The sequence below is a fragment of the Prunus dulcis genome, chromosome 3, assembly GCF_902201215.1.
Source record: "Prunus dulcis chromosome 3, ALMONDv2, whole genome shotgun sequence".
Taxonomy (NCBI): domain Eukaryota; kingdom Viridiplantae; phylum Streptophyta; class Magnoliopsida; order Rosales; family Rosaceae; genus Prunus; species Prunus dulcis.
The window spans coordinates 16,176,504-16,191,581 of NC_047652.1; the positions used below are offsets into that span (position 1 = coordinate 16,176,504).

At 36.7% G+C, this 15,078-nt stretch overlaps 1 protein-coding gene across 1 annotated transcript; it reads right to left on the reverse strand.

Annotated features, from left to right (window-relative positions):
- Positions 1-1,380: 1,380 nt before the first annotated feature.
- On the reverse strand, positions 1,381-7,294 carry LOC117621085 (mitogen-activated protein kinase 20). The gene is made up of 10 exons (XM_034351364.1): positions 6,599-7,294; positions 4,942-5,350; positions 4,499-4,626; positions 4,316-4,375; positions 3,710-3,859; positions 3,437-3,592; positions 3,049-3,260; positions 2,838-2,939; positions 2,286-2,452; positions 1,381-2,195 (listed from the first exon to the last, which is right to left on the reverse strand). Exons 1-10 carry the CDS (start codon positions 6,620-6,622, stop codon positions 1,747-1,749), a joined length of 1,857 nt encoding a protein of 618 aa, XP_034207255.1. The 5' UTR covers positions 6,623-7,294; the 3' UTR covers positions 1,381-1,746.
- Positions 7,295-15,078: the final 7,784 nt, after the last annotated feature.

Below are 15,078 nucleotides of genomic sequence, written 5' to 3' on the forward strand. Positions count from 1 at the left end.
ACAAGGTTTTATAGGTCTGGTTGGGTGACCTAATGCAACTGGATTAGTACATTTTACTATTCATCAAACTAATCTAAAGACACTTAATCATTATTAAATCATTTTCGAAATGCTGATTGCGATTCTAATAGGGTTGATGATTCGATCGTTCACGTGCGTGTAAATAATTGGCGATCTTAACAAGGGTTGTGCTAAGGACAATCAGACGTTGGTGCAAGTAAATCCTACTCGTCTCAACAATATTAATCTAGGAGACACAAACTTCTTAGGATTGAAATGATAATTGAAACCACTGATTCTTAATGAGAAGTGCATGTGGTGAAGGAGGAGATGGTCCAGCTCATGGGGCTCATGGGGACAAAGCATACGTGCAAAGAGGGGTCCATGACTCCCAATATGGACAGAAAAGTAGGGTGAAGGAATTGAATAATGATGGCATGGAACTATGCGCACCCATCATAATAATTATAATCACAAGAGGAGAGAAGAGGAGAGAATTCATCATGCATGTGTAATGTACTGATGATGTGGGTGCATTTGTGTTTGAGTCAGAAACTGTGCTTTGCCTTCCCCTTCTTGCCTTGCCTTGCCTTGCCTTGTAGTTTGTTGCTGGATGGCCGTGGCTGCCAACTCATTTACTTCCCTACCTTTTTTCTATCACCAACTGTACGTATCTGTTTTTAGTGATCTTTCAACTTGGGCCTGATGCTTAGAGCATGCCTAGTCGTGAGACAGAAGGGTTACAGGTTAGATGTCATTTTGGCCTTTCAGAATGATAGCATGCATCAACTTTAGTCTTTTATAATTTTAAGTCATTTAGCAGTGAAGGGTTATTTCACCTGCATTAGACATGATCTGATGGTCCAAAAGAACTTAGCTCTAGTGGGCTCGTGTAAGGGTGAGCACAGTTCAGTTCAATTTTGGTTCATATGGTTCAATTCGACATATCTAATTTGATTCGGTTCATATCTTTAATTGGAAACAGAATCACTCAACGTTACTAGTTTAGTTTGATTCAAGTTTAAAAAGGTAAGAACAACAAACCCAGCGAGATCGGAGCAGTCCAATTCAATTTTTGGGCTGTTTGACTTTTTTATAAAAATTCAAACCAAACCGTCGGTTCGGTACAATTCAGGCATTGTTTTTCAATTTTTTTTTTTTTCGTCCTTCCCTTGTTGCTTGAATTCCATTACTACCCTTAACATTCATTTTCTTAGACGAGTTTTAGTTACCCAAGTGCTACAATAAAAGGTAATCCTGTATGGTTGTAAGTTGTAACTTCTGCGTACATATAGGTTTTTGTGTAATCAAGGCTGATCCTTAGGAGGCTCGAAGTAACAGAGTTGTATAAGGCCATTATATTAAAAATTACTTGTGCAATTGTTGCAATCAGCGGTAAACCGTGCTTTGCATTCAAGTTATGTTTAATGTTCATATGAACTCCACACGCAGGTAAGGGACCGAGAGTTTCGTTTTTTGAATTTGATTGTATAATTTTGCTTACATATAGTTTCTTGAAGCAAGATAAATGTACTCGTATCTAACATAACCCCAGAAAGCGGGCTCTTTAAAGGAAAGCACCGACTGCCTCAATTCATCACAACCACCTTGGAGTGCTTATATCCATCCTCCCCTCGATGGAGCCCTTCCTGCCATGCATGAACTGTGCTCCATCTTCCTCCTCTGCCTCTGTATAAACTACTTCATTATGCATCATTACCATGACCCAACTCGTTGAATGCTCACCTAATACATCCTTTGCATGCCGAATTGAACAGTTCCAACCTTGCGGTGGGCTGCCGCAGTGGCAGCCGCAGCGCCAATCCCACCATATGGGGCCTTCGTCTGCAAGTAGTTTGTGTCAACAGCAATTCTGTCATCATGTTCCACCTTACTGACTCCCACCCGAGTCATAAAAAATGGGTTGGAGTCGATGCTAATAGCTACATCCGGTGCTACATTCGCTGCCATGCCACACTGTGCAGCTTGCTTGGCTTGTGAAGACATGTCCCTCTCGACTTCCACTACAGACCTTTCTTGATTTCCAGCACCGGGTTTGCGATAACAATAAGCATGAGGGACAGCCTGAGGAGGAAGTACTGAACTTCTAACTAGTGTCCTTCGATCATAGGTATCTTTCATCATGTTTCCATTCTCATATTGTGCAACAGGTCCAACAACTCTTCCTGGTTTGGCTGCATAAGTAACCAAAATCCAGTTAAAACTAAATGGAAAAACAAGAAGCAAATGGATAGCTACAAATTCTTAAAAGTTATTGAGCGTACCCAAAGAAATTCTTTGTGGTGTTTGCATGGTTCTTGATAGATTTACATGAATTCCTTCATTGTCCCTTGAATTCTTGTATGCCTCTTCAGCATTTTTCTGATCTTTCAAGAATGCATAATTTTGTTGCTCTTTGGGAGGGACCGTATTTGAATGTACAATCGTGGACCTGTAAAGATTTAATGCATTTGAAATTATCATCTTAATCATTGACAATCTAATAAAAATCATACATGCAGCTTTCCTGGACATGGAAGAACAGTACAGGTCATAAGCGGAAGACATCCTAGCACTGTAAAAATGGGCAGAGGGATGAGCTCGACTAAATAGGGATCCCTGGCCAAACCTAACAAGGAGATGTCCCTCAAATAGGGATTGTTTGATATTAAAGGTCAGGCAGTAGCAGGACATTCCATAATGGAGCCCTTAGACAACAACTAACTTGCCTAATTTGCACTATCACCGTGATTACAATGTACCAGTACTTTGCATACACTGTTTTGATAGAAGCTTGTCAATATGTGAACAAATAAACATAAGGAACTATAGTTTACCTCGGAAGAGACACATGCTTTCGTTCAAGTGGAATAACCGGACCACTTTTACCACCATTTTCCTCAAGATGTGCAAACTGCTTTCTGAATTGATCAACAGCACTGTGTACAAATACACACAAACAGTCAGGGGAAAGATAGCAGCATAAAGGACCTTAATCAATCTATGCAACAATATTTGAATGTTAAAAGCAACTATGGCTGGTTGAACCTTGGATAGAGGAAATTAGTTCTCTCAGTTCCGTTTATGTAGTCTTTTAGCAATTGAGGATGGTACTCCAATATCTCCCGAAAAATTAGCTCCCGTATGTCCTCCTTTGTGACCCTTCGCCTTTCAAATTCAAACTCCATCTTTGTAATTGGCTGGCACGAAGGTTCTCTCTCAATTCTTGACAATCCTTTAAAGTAAGGATCAGCAAGTGCCTGGTAAAAACACAAAAGGCCAAATTCAACACATTTACTATCAAGCGACTAAATATCCACACTAGCTAGATTCATCACATATGATGCTTTCATTCCAGCAAATGGCTGGATATATGCATTGGCACACATATGGCATAATGCTAAGAAAGTAGATAGTCTATTACGGCATGACAAACCTCTTCGGCAGTTGGTCGGTCCTTTGGATCGAAGGCAAGCAATCTTTCCAAAAGTCGTAGTGCTAAAGGATCAGCATTCAGAAATTTTTGTGCTAATGACACAGGTTGCTTTTTCCTCATACTAGTTAAGTATCTCCTTGCCTTTTCATTTCGAACCTGCACTCAAATAAAGTAGTGGGTTGTGATTATGAGGACACAAACTTAAATACTTAATTAAAATAAAATAGAAAGAGCACCAGAATGCATTGCATCAGAAAATACGGCTCTTCCTACCCGAGATATGGTATCTAATGATGGTGTCCCAAGCAGATCAGTCATCAAATCCAGCTGGTGAACAACATTCTTTCCAGGAAAAAGTGGCTTCCCTGTTAATACCTCAGCGAAGATGCAGCCTATACTCCATATATCAATCGCAGGTGTATACTGCATTCAAATGAAATCAAAATTTAGTAGGTAGAGAAGAAAAAATACTTTTACTCAAGCACTAGAATCAAATTAGAAAGTTAATTACAAGAACAATAGACATGCCAAAACCTTGTAATATAAAACATAATATTGCCATAGTAAGTTATCGGTTTCCATTGAGGAAATAAGAGTATGTGCCATCTCTCCTCAACACCAGACAATAATATTACTTAATGTCACCATATCACATTGGCTATCCCCATGGAAAATACATGCTGCAATTTCGAAAATGCAACTGAAATAAATAGAGTGGAAGGGGATATCTGTTGCATTTAGATGCACTAATCTTAGGCGAATGATAACATGGATTGACCGCTGAATTACTAAATTCAGATCAAATTACTCGTAAAACCTTGCCTTATTTAAGCTGTAATGAATTTTAAAATGTTTAAGAAACTCTATGTGAAGCTCTACCTTAGAGAAAAAGGATCCGCAAAGTTCTGGAGCTCTATACCATCTAGTTGCAACATAGTCCTGCAAATGTCCCATTAAAGGTGCAGAAGTATTAGTACTATTTTAAGATGTTGGAAAACATCCTCAAATTCTATGTGAAATAACTCTAGGATAGATAAACAAACAACATCACAGATTGAGTACCGTCCAAAATATTGTCGTGGGTGTATCATTGAATGCAACTCTTGCTAACCCAAAATCACAGATTTTTAGTTTACAATTTGCATTTGCCAATATGTTCTTCGGTTTTAAATCTCGATGGTAGACATTTGCTGCAGCCAATTAGGTAAGTATCAGATACGTTCACACATTCAGTGGGAAAAAAGATATGAAATAAAGGGGTGAGGGGGACGGGAAAGATTGAGAGATACCCAAACACAAGAGTACAATCAAAAGGAAAAAAATACAGAACACACCCAATCAGCCACTAGAAATACGATAGACCACAAGAACCTAAGTGCACACATATGCACAAATAAGGGTCCTTATGGCAGGCAGTAAACCTAGCATGGTTTTGAATTATTATTTTGTCCCAAGTATAAACGTACACAGGTAGGGCAGCAAAGAAATTAGAGAGAAGGATGTACCGGTGTGAATATACTTCAATGCACGAAGCAGCTGGTAAAGAAAGAACTGATAGTGCTCACGTGTCAGGTCATCATTGGCTTTGATAACTTGATGAAGATCTGACTCCATGAGCTCAAAAACAACATAGATATCTTTAAAGTCTCTTCTAGAAGGCGGTAGCATAATGTGTTTAATTTCAACAATGTCGGGATGTCGTAGTAGTCTGAGAAGCTTTATCTCACGAAGAATACGAGCGGCATCAGATATATGCTCAAAAATGTCATGTATTTTTTTTATTGCCACTTTTTCACCCGTATGTGTGTCTATTGCTGAGCAAACAACACCATAGCTTCCTTTTCCAATAACTTCCTGAATTTTGTATCGATTGGCATCACCATAATCAGAGAAGAAGTCCATCTCAGTTTGATTCTGTTGCATTGAATCCCATTCAGATTAGAATACAGTATAAATCATGCACAGAGATACTCAAATAGATACAATCATGAAGTATGATGCTATCACAACACACATCAAGAAATGCTGACTAACAAAAGATAAATATGATCAAAGAGTACAACAAATAATTTTCAATGACAATGAGCACAGGAGTTTTATGTATTAATATACAAAAAAGTATGTGCACAAAAACATCAGACCGAAAAACAAAGGTACAAGAATACTACAGACATATTTGATATATATAATGTGTCATAAGATACCATGCAACCAACACAATTAATACATATACCAAATTCTTACATTGCATGGGATCAATTCCGAAAAGGCTACCCTTTGTGTACCCAACCTATATATTTGTTCTTATATGTTGCACCTTCCAGATTATATCATAATTTCAGTAACCATGACGAACATTTTATCCCCCTTGTGATTTCTAAGTATTTTCTAATCAGAAACTTTAGGAACAACATTTAAAAGTCCTAGACATCAACTCCAAACAAATATAAAAAATGAAAAACAGAAAGCGCACAACAAATACCTCAAATTCCTACAACTATTCCAGCAGTTTCAGAAGTTGATGACGGGCAACGAAATTTGAAAACAATACAAAAAAATTGATCCAGAAAAACAAGATAATTGAAAGGATCGGTCTGAGAGAAATATCATTTTAGTAGAGAGGAATCTACGCCTGAGATAGAAAGAAGAAAGAGGGCCATGAAATTGGCACATAATGATCTCAAACGAGAAGCATAAGCATTAAATTCATTGGATGGAATTCCAGAATAAGAATGAAAAGTCATCTTTCAGGAAAATTCCCATTAACTTATGCCGTTATCCATTATGACTGTTATATTAAACAAGAACTGAATCTAATTGCAGTTAATCATAGATGGGAAAAACCAAAACCATTATTATCAGCTAACATATGTCCCACTCCATCATCAGTCGAAAAAGCTCCATTTCAAAGCTCAATTTGCACAAAGATCTCAACTTTCACGATAAAGAATAAAAATACAAATTTTATGCAAATATTTATTAAAAAATTCACAATATAATGAATCATATCACAATTCGTTACTTGCAACACAATTGCACATAGAAAACGTTAGTTACACAGTTGCACATAAATAAAAAAATTGAAACTAAGGGCAATTATTTTCACACAATTTCTGAAAGTCTATCACAAATTAAAAAACTGGAAAATTCAAGAAAAGGCACCTTCTTCAAGTGATCCTGCTGCATTTTTGTGTCAAACCCAGAACTCAAAATCTCGAAAAACTGAGCTAAAAAACTCTTATCCAGCTGAGATCAAGCACAAACAGAAAAAACCCAGGTCTCAAATTCCACAAAGACTCAGCCACATTTGCCCCACCTTCCTCTGCTCCTTATCACAAGCCCACAATCCCACCTTATTCTCAATCCCAACTTCACCCAGCATAGAACCCACACAACCAAATCCTTCATGCACTCCTCGAATTCCGATTCCAATTCCAAAACCTCACGCGCTGAACAAAAGCAATTAGGCAGCCCACCAACTACCACCATAAAGCATCCAACACACAAAGCTTTAACATTTTCCAATATAGATACAACACCCACAAATTAAATAACTCCCAATTGCTATTTAACTTGGTGTTGAAGGACAACAAGAAGAAAAAAGAAGAAAAGGCACCAGTGAGAGAGCCACAGAGTTTGCGTTCTGCAAGATCTGATAACACCGACAAAAGGTTGGAGATGACCCACAGAGAAATATAGAGCGAAGAGAGAGAGAGCTGTGAAGAATAAATCTAGTGGATGCAAGTAGATGGAGTGGTATGCTATCGTAATCGTATTGTAGAAACGTAGGGATACGGAAAAGGATATTAATAATGGAGATATACAGAGAGATAGCTAGCTACAGCCTACAGAGGCGGTGAGATGAAAATTCGAGGAAATGTAGGGGTTGTTTCGGATATTGTGGGTTTTTAAGTGAGGTGGCAGATTAGCAGATTCTTGTATGGAGATTCCATATTCTAATTGAAGAAGGATTTGCAAACTAAATTGCATTTTTGCCCTGCTTAATCAGATTTTTTGCTGATTCAGAAGTCACAAAGTTTGGTAGGTGAGGTGTGGTGTACACGTGGTGGGTTTTAAGTGGTGGGCTGGAGGTTGGTGGGGGCAATGTGGGAGGTCTACAAGGTGCCACGTGGATAAGTGGTTTTGGTTAAAATTTACGATTAACATCAAGAGACTCCCTAAAAGTTTAGGGTCCTTCTCAATATGGGCCCTCAAGTTTCAATTTCATTAATTTACACTCCATGATTTCAAATTTGACCAACTTAAGCCTTATGTTAAATAAACCGTTTGGTCAGATATTAACTGATGACGTGTCCAATGTAGAACCCACCAATTCCTTAACGTCATCAGTTTAAATTCTCAATATGGACACGTCATTAGTTAACGTCTGACCAAACTGTCAACTTAACAGAATATTTAAATTAGTCAGATTTGAAATCATGGGGCGTAATTGATGAAATTGAAACTCGGAGGCCCATATTGAGAATGACCCCAAACCTTCAAAGAGTCTCTTGATGTTAATCTTAAATTTTAAATTTTTTTTTTTTAAAAAAAAACCTCTTGCAGGCACTGAAACTCGTGCGAAGAGGCTAGTGATCACATTAATCATATAAATATTATCTATTTATCAAATTTCAACAAGGCTTATTTACTGTAGTACCTCTGAAATTATGGTCAAATCTCACTTCACCCCTTGAAAATTAAAATAACCAAGAATGCCCTCCTTGACCAAGGTTTGGTGGTTCAATTTGCCCCTCACCGTTAACTCTGTCAAAAATTCTGTTAAAAACGCTGACATGGCATGAATAGGACCTATTCTTTTGCTGAAATATATGCCACATGGGAAAAAATAATAATTTTAAAAAAAATTTAACAAATAGGAAAAAAAATTTAGAAAATTACTTTTTTCTCTCCTCTCTCTCTGTCTGTACCCGACCCCTCCCCTCGCCCAAACAACTACCCATCACGACACACCCCCACCCCCGCCCTCACAGAATCACCCACAGCCTACGGCGGCCTTTTCTCCAACCGCGTCTCCTTCTCAAACCCCAAATACGCCCCCACCGCCCTCTAATCTCAACCATTCGATCTCTCCAAATGGGACCCATACCTCCCCCAATCCTCACCGTCCACTTCATCATCCAACCCTGCCAACAGGACACTCCTCTCATTTCTCTCCCTCATTGCGCAAGATCCAGAACCACTAGGATCCGTCAGTCATCTCGAAGCTCTGAAAGCTTCGCCAGGTTACGCCCGAGCTCGTCGCTGAGGTGCTCAAGGTCCAAAACGACCTTGTCACTTGGTATGGGTTATGGGTATTTTCTGTTTGATTTGGAAGGAGATTCAATTTCTTTTTAATTTGAGACTTGGAAATACCTATTGAAAATGCAAGATGCGAGTGGTTTAATTTGATTCTATACTTGCAATTGGATTTGGGAGCATCCCCAAAAGTTTTGAAATTTAAATGAAGACATTTCTATGTAGGTTGTCAGGACGTTATAACCCAAATTTGATTTTTCTGAAACTGAGGTGGGTTTATTGGTAAGGGTTGGTATGTCGTGGTGGGGGGGAGGAGGGGAAGGCGGAGGGGAGAGAGTGAAGAGAGAGAAAAACAAAATTATAAATTTTTTAAAGAATAAAATATTTTATTTTATTTTTTTGACATGTGGCATACATTTCAACAAAAAGATAGACCACCAAACTTTGGTCAAGAGGGCATTCTGGGTCATTTAAAGTGAGATTTGACCATAGTTTCGAAGATCACTACAGTAAATAAGCCTTTCAACAATATAAAGAAGAAAAAGTTTATTATTCAATAAATAAAAACAAGGCAAGGGTATGGCGAAAATAGTTAGAATTGTGATCCATTATTGATCATCACGTGATTGTTTAGAGTTTTGCTTTAATCCAATCTAATCCAATACAATTAGAATCAATTTGCTAAGTTTAATATTGACTTATTTACGTTACAATTCAATTAAATCCGATCAAATTTTGATGATTTTATTTGGAACTACGTATAATGTATCGATAATAAAGTCTGTTATTTAAATGAGTCGTTATTCTAGGGGCGGGCATCTTAAACCGAAATACCGAAATCATATCCTAACCGCACCGTACCATATCGATTTCATACCGTTTCATTAGTTATGGGGAGATATTTGGTATCATACCGTATCGTACCAATAGAGTATGGTATAGTAGCAGTATTAAGATTTTGGTACCGGTCAATACCGTATCGTACTGAATAGTATAATTTTATGTTTTTGTCATTTATGTTTAGATTGTGTTTGTATTTTTGTAAGCCATAATGCATAATTTTAACTATCTTGGTTTGTAAGCCATAAGGCATGAGTTTTAACCATTTGGATTTGATGAATCTGTTGATTTGGATATTGAATATGTTGAATCTTTGAATTTGTAGCTTAGGCATCACTTATTTTGGTGTTGAATATTGAATTGGTCCATTTTTTAGTTGTATCATGTTGGTATCGAAATGATACCGATACCGTACCGATACTGATTTGGCACGGTACAGTACGAATTTTGGCAAACCATAATCTTATACCGTACCATACCGATTTAAATTTCTAGTATCGGTAGAGATACGGACTCAATACCATACCATACGTACCGTGCCCACCCCTACGTTACTCACTCTTTCTTCTCCAACTATTTGTGATATTGTTTTTCTTTCATTAAGAAAAATATATCATCAATCCAATAAGAATGGATTTTGTAAAATCAATAGACCCACCAACATAGAATCAATAACGTCTCAAATAAATTCTAAAATGAGGTTGTTACCAATTAGTTCTAAATGATATTTATCTTCCAGTATTAGAAGATATTCCAAATTCGAATATTTTCATATCTGTTTAATATATGGTATTATATTACTCATATGCGACAAATAATTAAAAATCACATCAGAAATCAGAATATATATAGTAATCAAGAATCATACCCCATAAGAAATTCAATCATGCATCACGCATGTTTATCAAGACAATGCATTAAAGATGGGTAGTTTTCAACTTCTCATTAAGAATCCACCTAATTTGATAAATTATTTTTAGTAGTCCGTATCAATTGGTGATTACTTGACATAAAATCTAGTTTCCATGTGCCAACACTTGAATGGTCACAATTGGTATATTAAATAAGGTTTATAGATGAGGACCACCCAAAAATAAGAACCTAGAAATAATTAGCCAATATGTGCTGCACATTATTTTATTTTTGCCATATAATAACTATATATTAAAGAAAATGAAAATTCCATACCACCAGCAAATCTTATACATGTATCCGTTTGGTGCTTTATTTTTTGTTTTATGGGTACTTGAAAGCAAGTGCTGCACCTTCCAACATGGACGTTTTATCCAACCTCAATTGACTTTTGGTATTGGATCATGTAATATTATTGTAAATAAATATGGAAGAAAAATTTGCCAAAAATAATTATTATAAACCAATTACATATGGGAATTGCACCATTTTGAGAACGTACTCATAACTAGATATTAAATTCATCGTCCTTGTTATTCAGGTGAGTTGATCATGAGACATCTTCCAACAAAATGAAGACAGATACCATACCACTAAACCAAGGTAGTTGGTCAAATTTAAATGAAGCTTGAATATTTGGTGTTATATCTCTTGTCCGACGATAAGACATTTTACCAACAGAACCATATTAAGAAACGTTTGAGATATTTTACAACATTGAAGAAAACTATCTAGCAGTTGAAGAATAAATATTGCATGAAATCAAAAGGGTGATATATATGTATATATACACACACACACACAAACATCTTCCTGCTACAAAAAGGCAACAGAAGAACAGAAGACAAAAAATGGATCTGAAACTCAATTTTCAAAGAAAAGCGTTTCCACAGAAAAGTAAAAACTGCGTGATCCAAAACCATCTTGATCACCTCAAATCGCTTTTGAAGTTTTGGAGTGGGGGTGGAGGCAGGCAGACCTCAAAAGTTGGGGGACACAATACCAGCATTTCTTTCTTTATCAACATGCGATGTGGGGCATGTAGGCATCCACTAATCAATATTAATTATTTGAGAATAAAACCCTTGCATTTTTTTATTCCTCCTAAAAGCAAAAGAAAAGTTGTTTGTCCCTCTCTTTAGCCGGATTTCTTTCATTTAGGTTTTTTATGATAAGGTTTTAATGAAGCCATTTTGTAGAGAAGTCAAGAGTCCTTGTTGTATTGACGTCGCTTCTTTTTGAATGAAAGTTCTCATTTTGATAATAATAAAAAAGTTGTTTGTCCCTCATGTCTTTATAATTTTATTTATTTTCATGGGGGGGTTGCTTGTTTCTATCACATATAAATTATATGTTTCCTTGTGGCTCATATCAGAAGACAAAAGATGTACTAAAAATATATGAATATATATATATATATATATATCCCTTTCTCCAATAGCTTGCCGTGAAAACTCCACAAGCCACTGATTGAAGGGGAGATGATTTTGCTGCAAAAATTAAGGGATTTAACAATTAGATTTACTATAATTCATTTCCTTTCACAATCAAGCCTGAAAAAGGAAGTTGAATGCCGAATCTTGGGCACTAAAAAAAGTTGTGTCGTTTTCATTCAATCATTTTGTTTATTCTGTTTTTAGTCCAAGGCTAGCAAAAAGCTAGTAATTTGGTCTTTGATTATATTATTACCCTATAAGTATAAGCTCCTTCTTGTGTAAATCTTTTATATATAAATAGGTCATGCTTGTGCTTATCCAGTCGACACGCATGGAGGAAGTTAGAGCATTATTCTTAGCTTATACCATATGAGGTGAGAGCTAGGTACTAGGGATGGCTAGAGTTTTTCCTTCTTTCTACATCTTTCTAACTTCCCTAATAATTTACTACTTTTCTTCATCTTTGGATATAAAATGTGTAGACCTGGATTAAGCTACTGTATTCGGCTATTTGCACTTGAGTTCGATTCTTCTTCTCGTATATACGTATATTATAATATTATTAGTTTATAATTTCGTTTTGATGAACAAAAAAAAAAAACTCTAACAACTGCCTCATTTATAATAGTTCCCCTCCAATCCAACTTGAAACACAACCTTCATGTTTGGAGAAAATTAGGCTAAGGGAGAAAAGGCCGGATCTCTCGAGACAAAGCATTATTCGATTTTGCACTATGAGATGATACTTTGAGCATTGAAATTTTTACGATTAAATTCTCAAGTTTAGGCAACAAGAGAGTCTTGAACAATAATAATGAGTTTGGAATAACCTTTATCAGTTGCATCAAGTGAGTTAAAAAGGCTTAATTTTTGTAAAGTTATATCATATAAAATATCCAACTCTTGAATCCCAACGGATTCTTTTTTACATGACTTTGCCCGACAGCTCAGATTACCATTCTTAATCAGACAAATGGCCACAAACAAAAGTAAAACAAACGCACAATCAGTCAAAGGAAAGGAGCATGAAAAAAGAACACACACAAAATATATTCTAGATAGAGATTTTGAACTTATCATTAAAAAAAGCAAAATATTATAGCATGCATGTGGAGTTTGTATCATGGTACCTAAACTAAAACACTTATGTACATACATATATATACAAGATGTTGACGTGGCTGACGACACAATCCAATAGCCACCACATAAATTATGAGCCTCGGAGTCGTTTCATGGAAGAAGACGAATAAGAAGAAGTGGACTTTTTCCAGCCAGCCAAGCCCATGCAAATGCAGGCAAAGCAATGCCGTGCCCAATAGAAATCCGACACGTCAAGGCATACCCGCGTCTTGCACGGATCCGTAGTCGAAAAGTCAAATGGGCAGCAGCACCAAATACGTATATGTAAACTGTACAAGTAGTATGTGCTAGGTATTTGTACGGTTATATTACGTGTTGAGGGAAAAAGGGATATCCCTAACCTCCATCACAAGTATATCCTGTCATGTCAAAAACCCCCCCCAACCCCACATGGCCACGTGAACTTTTTCTTTGAGCAAAGTGAGCGACCGGCGGGGGGAAGAAAAGTAGGTGGATCCTACTTTTCATATTGTGGGTGGGACCTGTGGAAGTGGATCCCACAACTGTCGGTTTGCAAATTGCATACATGATTGCATCTTCATGAAGGTGCATTGCTCATGATGCTGATGCTCCCCTCTCCTCTCTCCTCCCTCAGTGCTTGGTTGATATGCCAACTGCTGCCAACTCAACACAAAACCCCAAAAAGCCCCTTCTATATGTGGCTTTGCTTTGGCCTTGTGCTTCCACTTTCATTTTCTTACTCTCCCTAGAATGTTTGTCTTTTGAGCAAAGAAAGCCATAACATGCTCTTTCTATCTACTTTCCCAGTAATTTTTTTTTTTTTTGGTGGGGTTGGGGGGTTAGGTGTCCAAATTAAGCTTGCTTTCGATACGACTGTGACGCGCGTCTCAGTGATTATCAATCGTTGATGTATAAAATGTACACCGACAATTGAAAAAATAATATATTATATATGTATGAAGCCAAAAATTCAAAAAGGAAATAAATTGAATCTTGAGGCCGGTCGTTGAATTTGAGGCTTAAGTAAACAATCACACGCATACGCGGTACATAACTATCGTTAAGATTTCGCTAAATCGATTTTAAGGGCTTCGATGACAAAACAAGTATGACCAGAAAGATAAGAAGATCTTATGGAATAACTTAATCAACTCAAATTGATAATATAGTATTTTACATTTGCACTTTGCGTAACTCGTTTTGCATGTGATCAATTACATGGATTAGAAAATTCCAGGTAATATTTGTCGAACGCGTTTGAATCTAGAAAACAGAAAAATAGAGCAAAACTTTGTAATTGCCCACAGAAAGAAAAACCCTGAGGCCCCAAAAAGCCCACAAAATTGATGGATTTGCCGAAGTCCAACATAGAGAGCCCACTTCTCAATTGACCAATCAGAAGTATTTCAATTCCCCCACTCTGCTTATATTCCATGGACCATGCTTCATCCACGTATAAAAACCCAGTCTATACAATAATGTCATCATGGAATATGGGCCCCACCCATGATCAGTGATCACAAAATTTGGTTTGGAGCAAACACACACACAACACCCAACACCCAACACCATTTTTTTAAATTTTAAATTTATTATTTCATATTTTTGGAAAAAAAAAAGGAGGTTATAATTTATCATACTTATTGAATATTGAGTTAGGATGACATCGATATGGGATGAGGTTAGCTTTGTAGTTTTCTTATTTATTCTCCTTGACCTTGGAACCAAGACCTAGACTTGAAACCGCAAAAACACTAGTGTTAATGAAGGATATTCTTTCCAATCCAATTTTACGTGCTAATCTATTCAAAATATGATTTAAAATGCAAAGAACCCGTTAGTATAGTGGTTTTGTACAAAAACTCTCTCTAGTAAAGATCATGAGTTCGAGTCTTAGCATACTTGCAGTGTGTGTGAATTTAGAATATTATCGCCTAATTTCAATAAAAAAAGCCTTTAAGAAAACGTAACTTTTATTTATTTAATTTAATTTTACATTCTAAGATGACATAACCCTACCTAAGTCTTAAAGTCTAGCCCCCAATACATTAGAGAAAGAAAGAAGTCCAGCCCAAAGTTCATTAGGTTGGC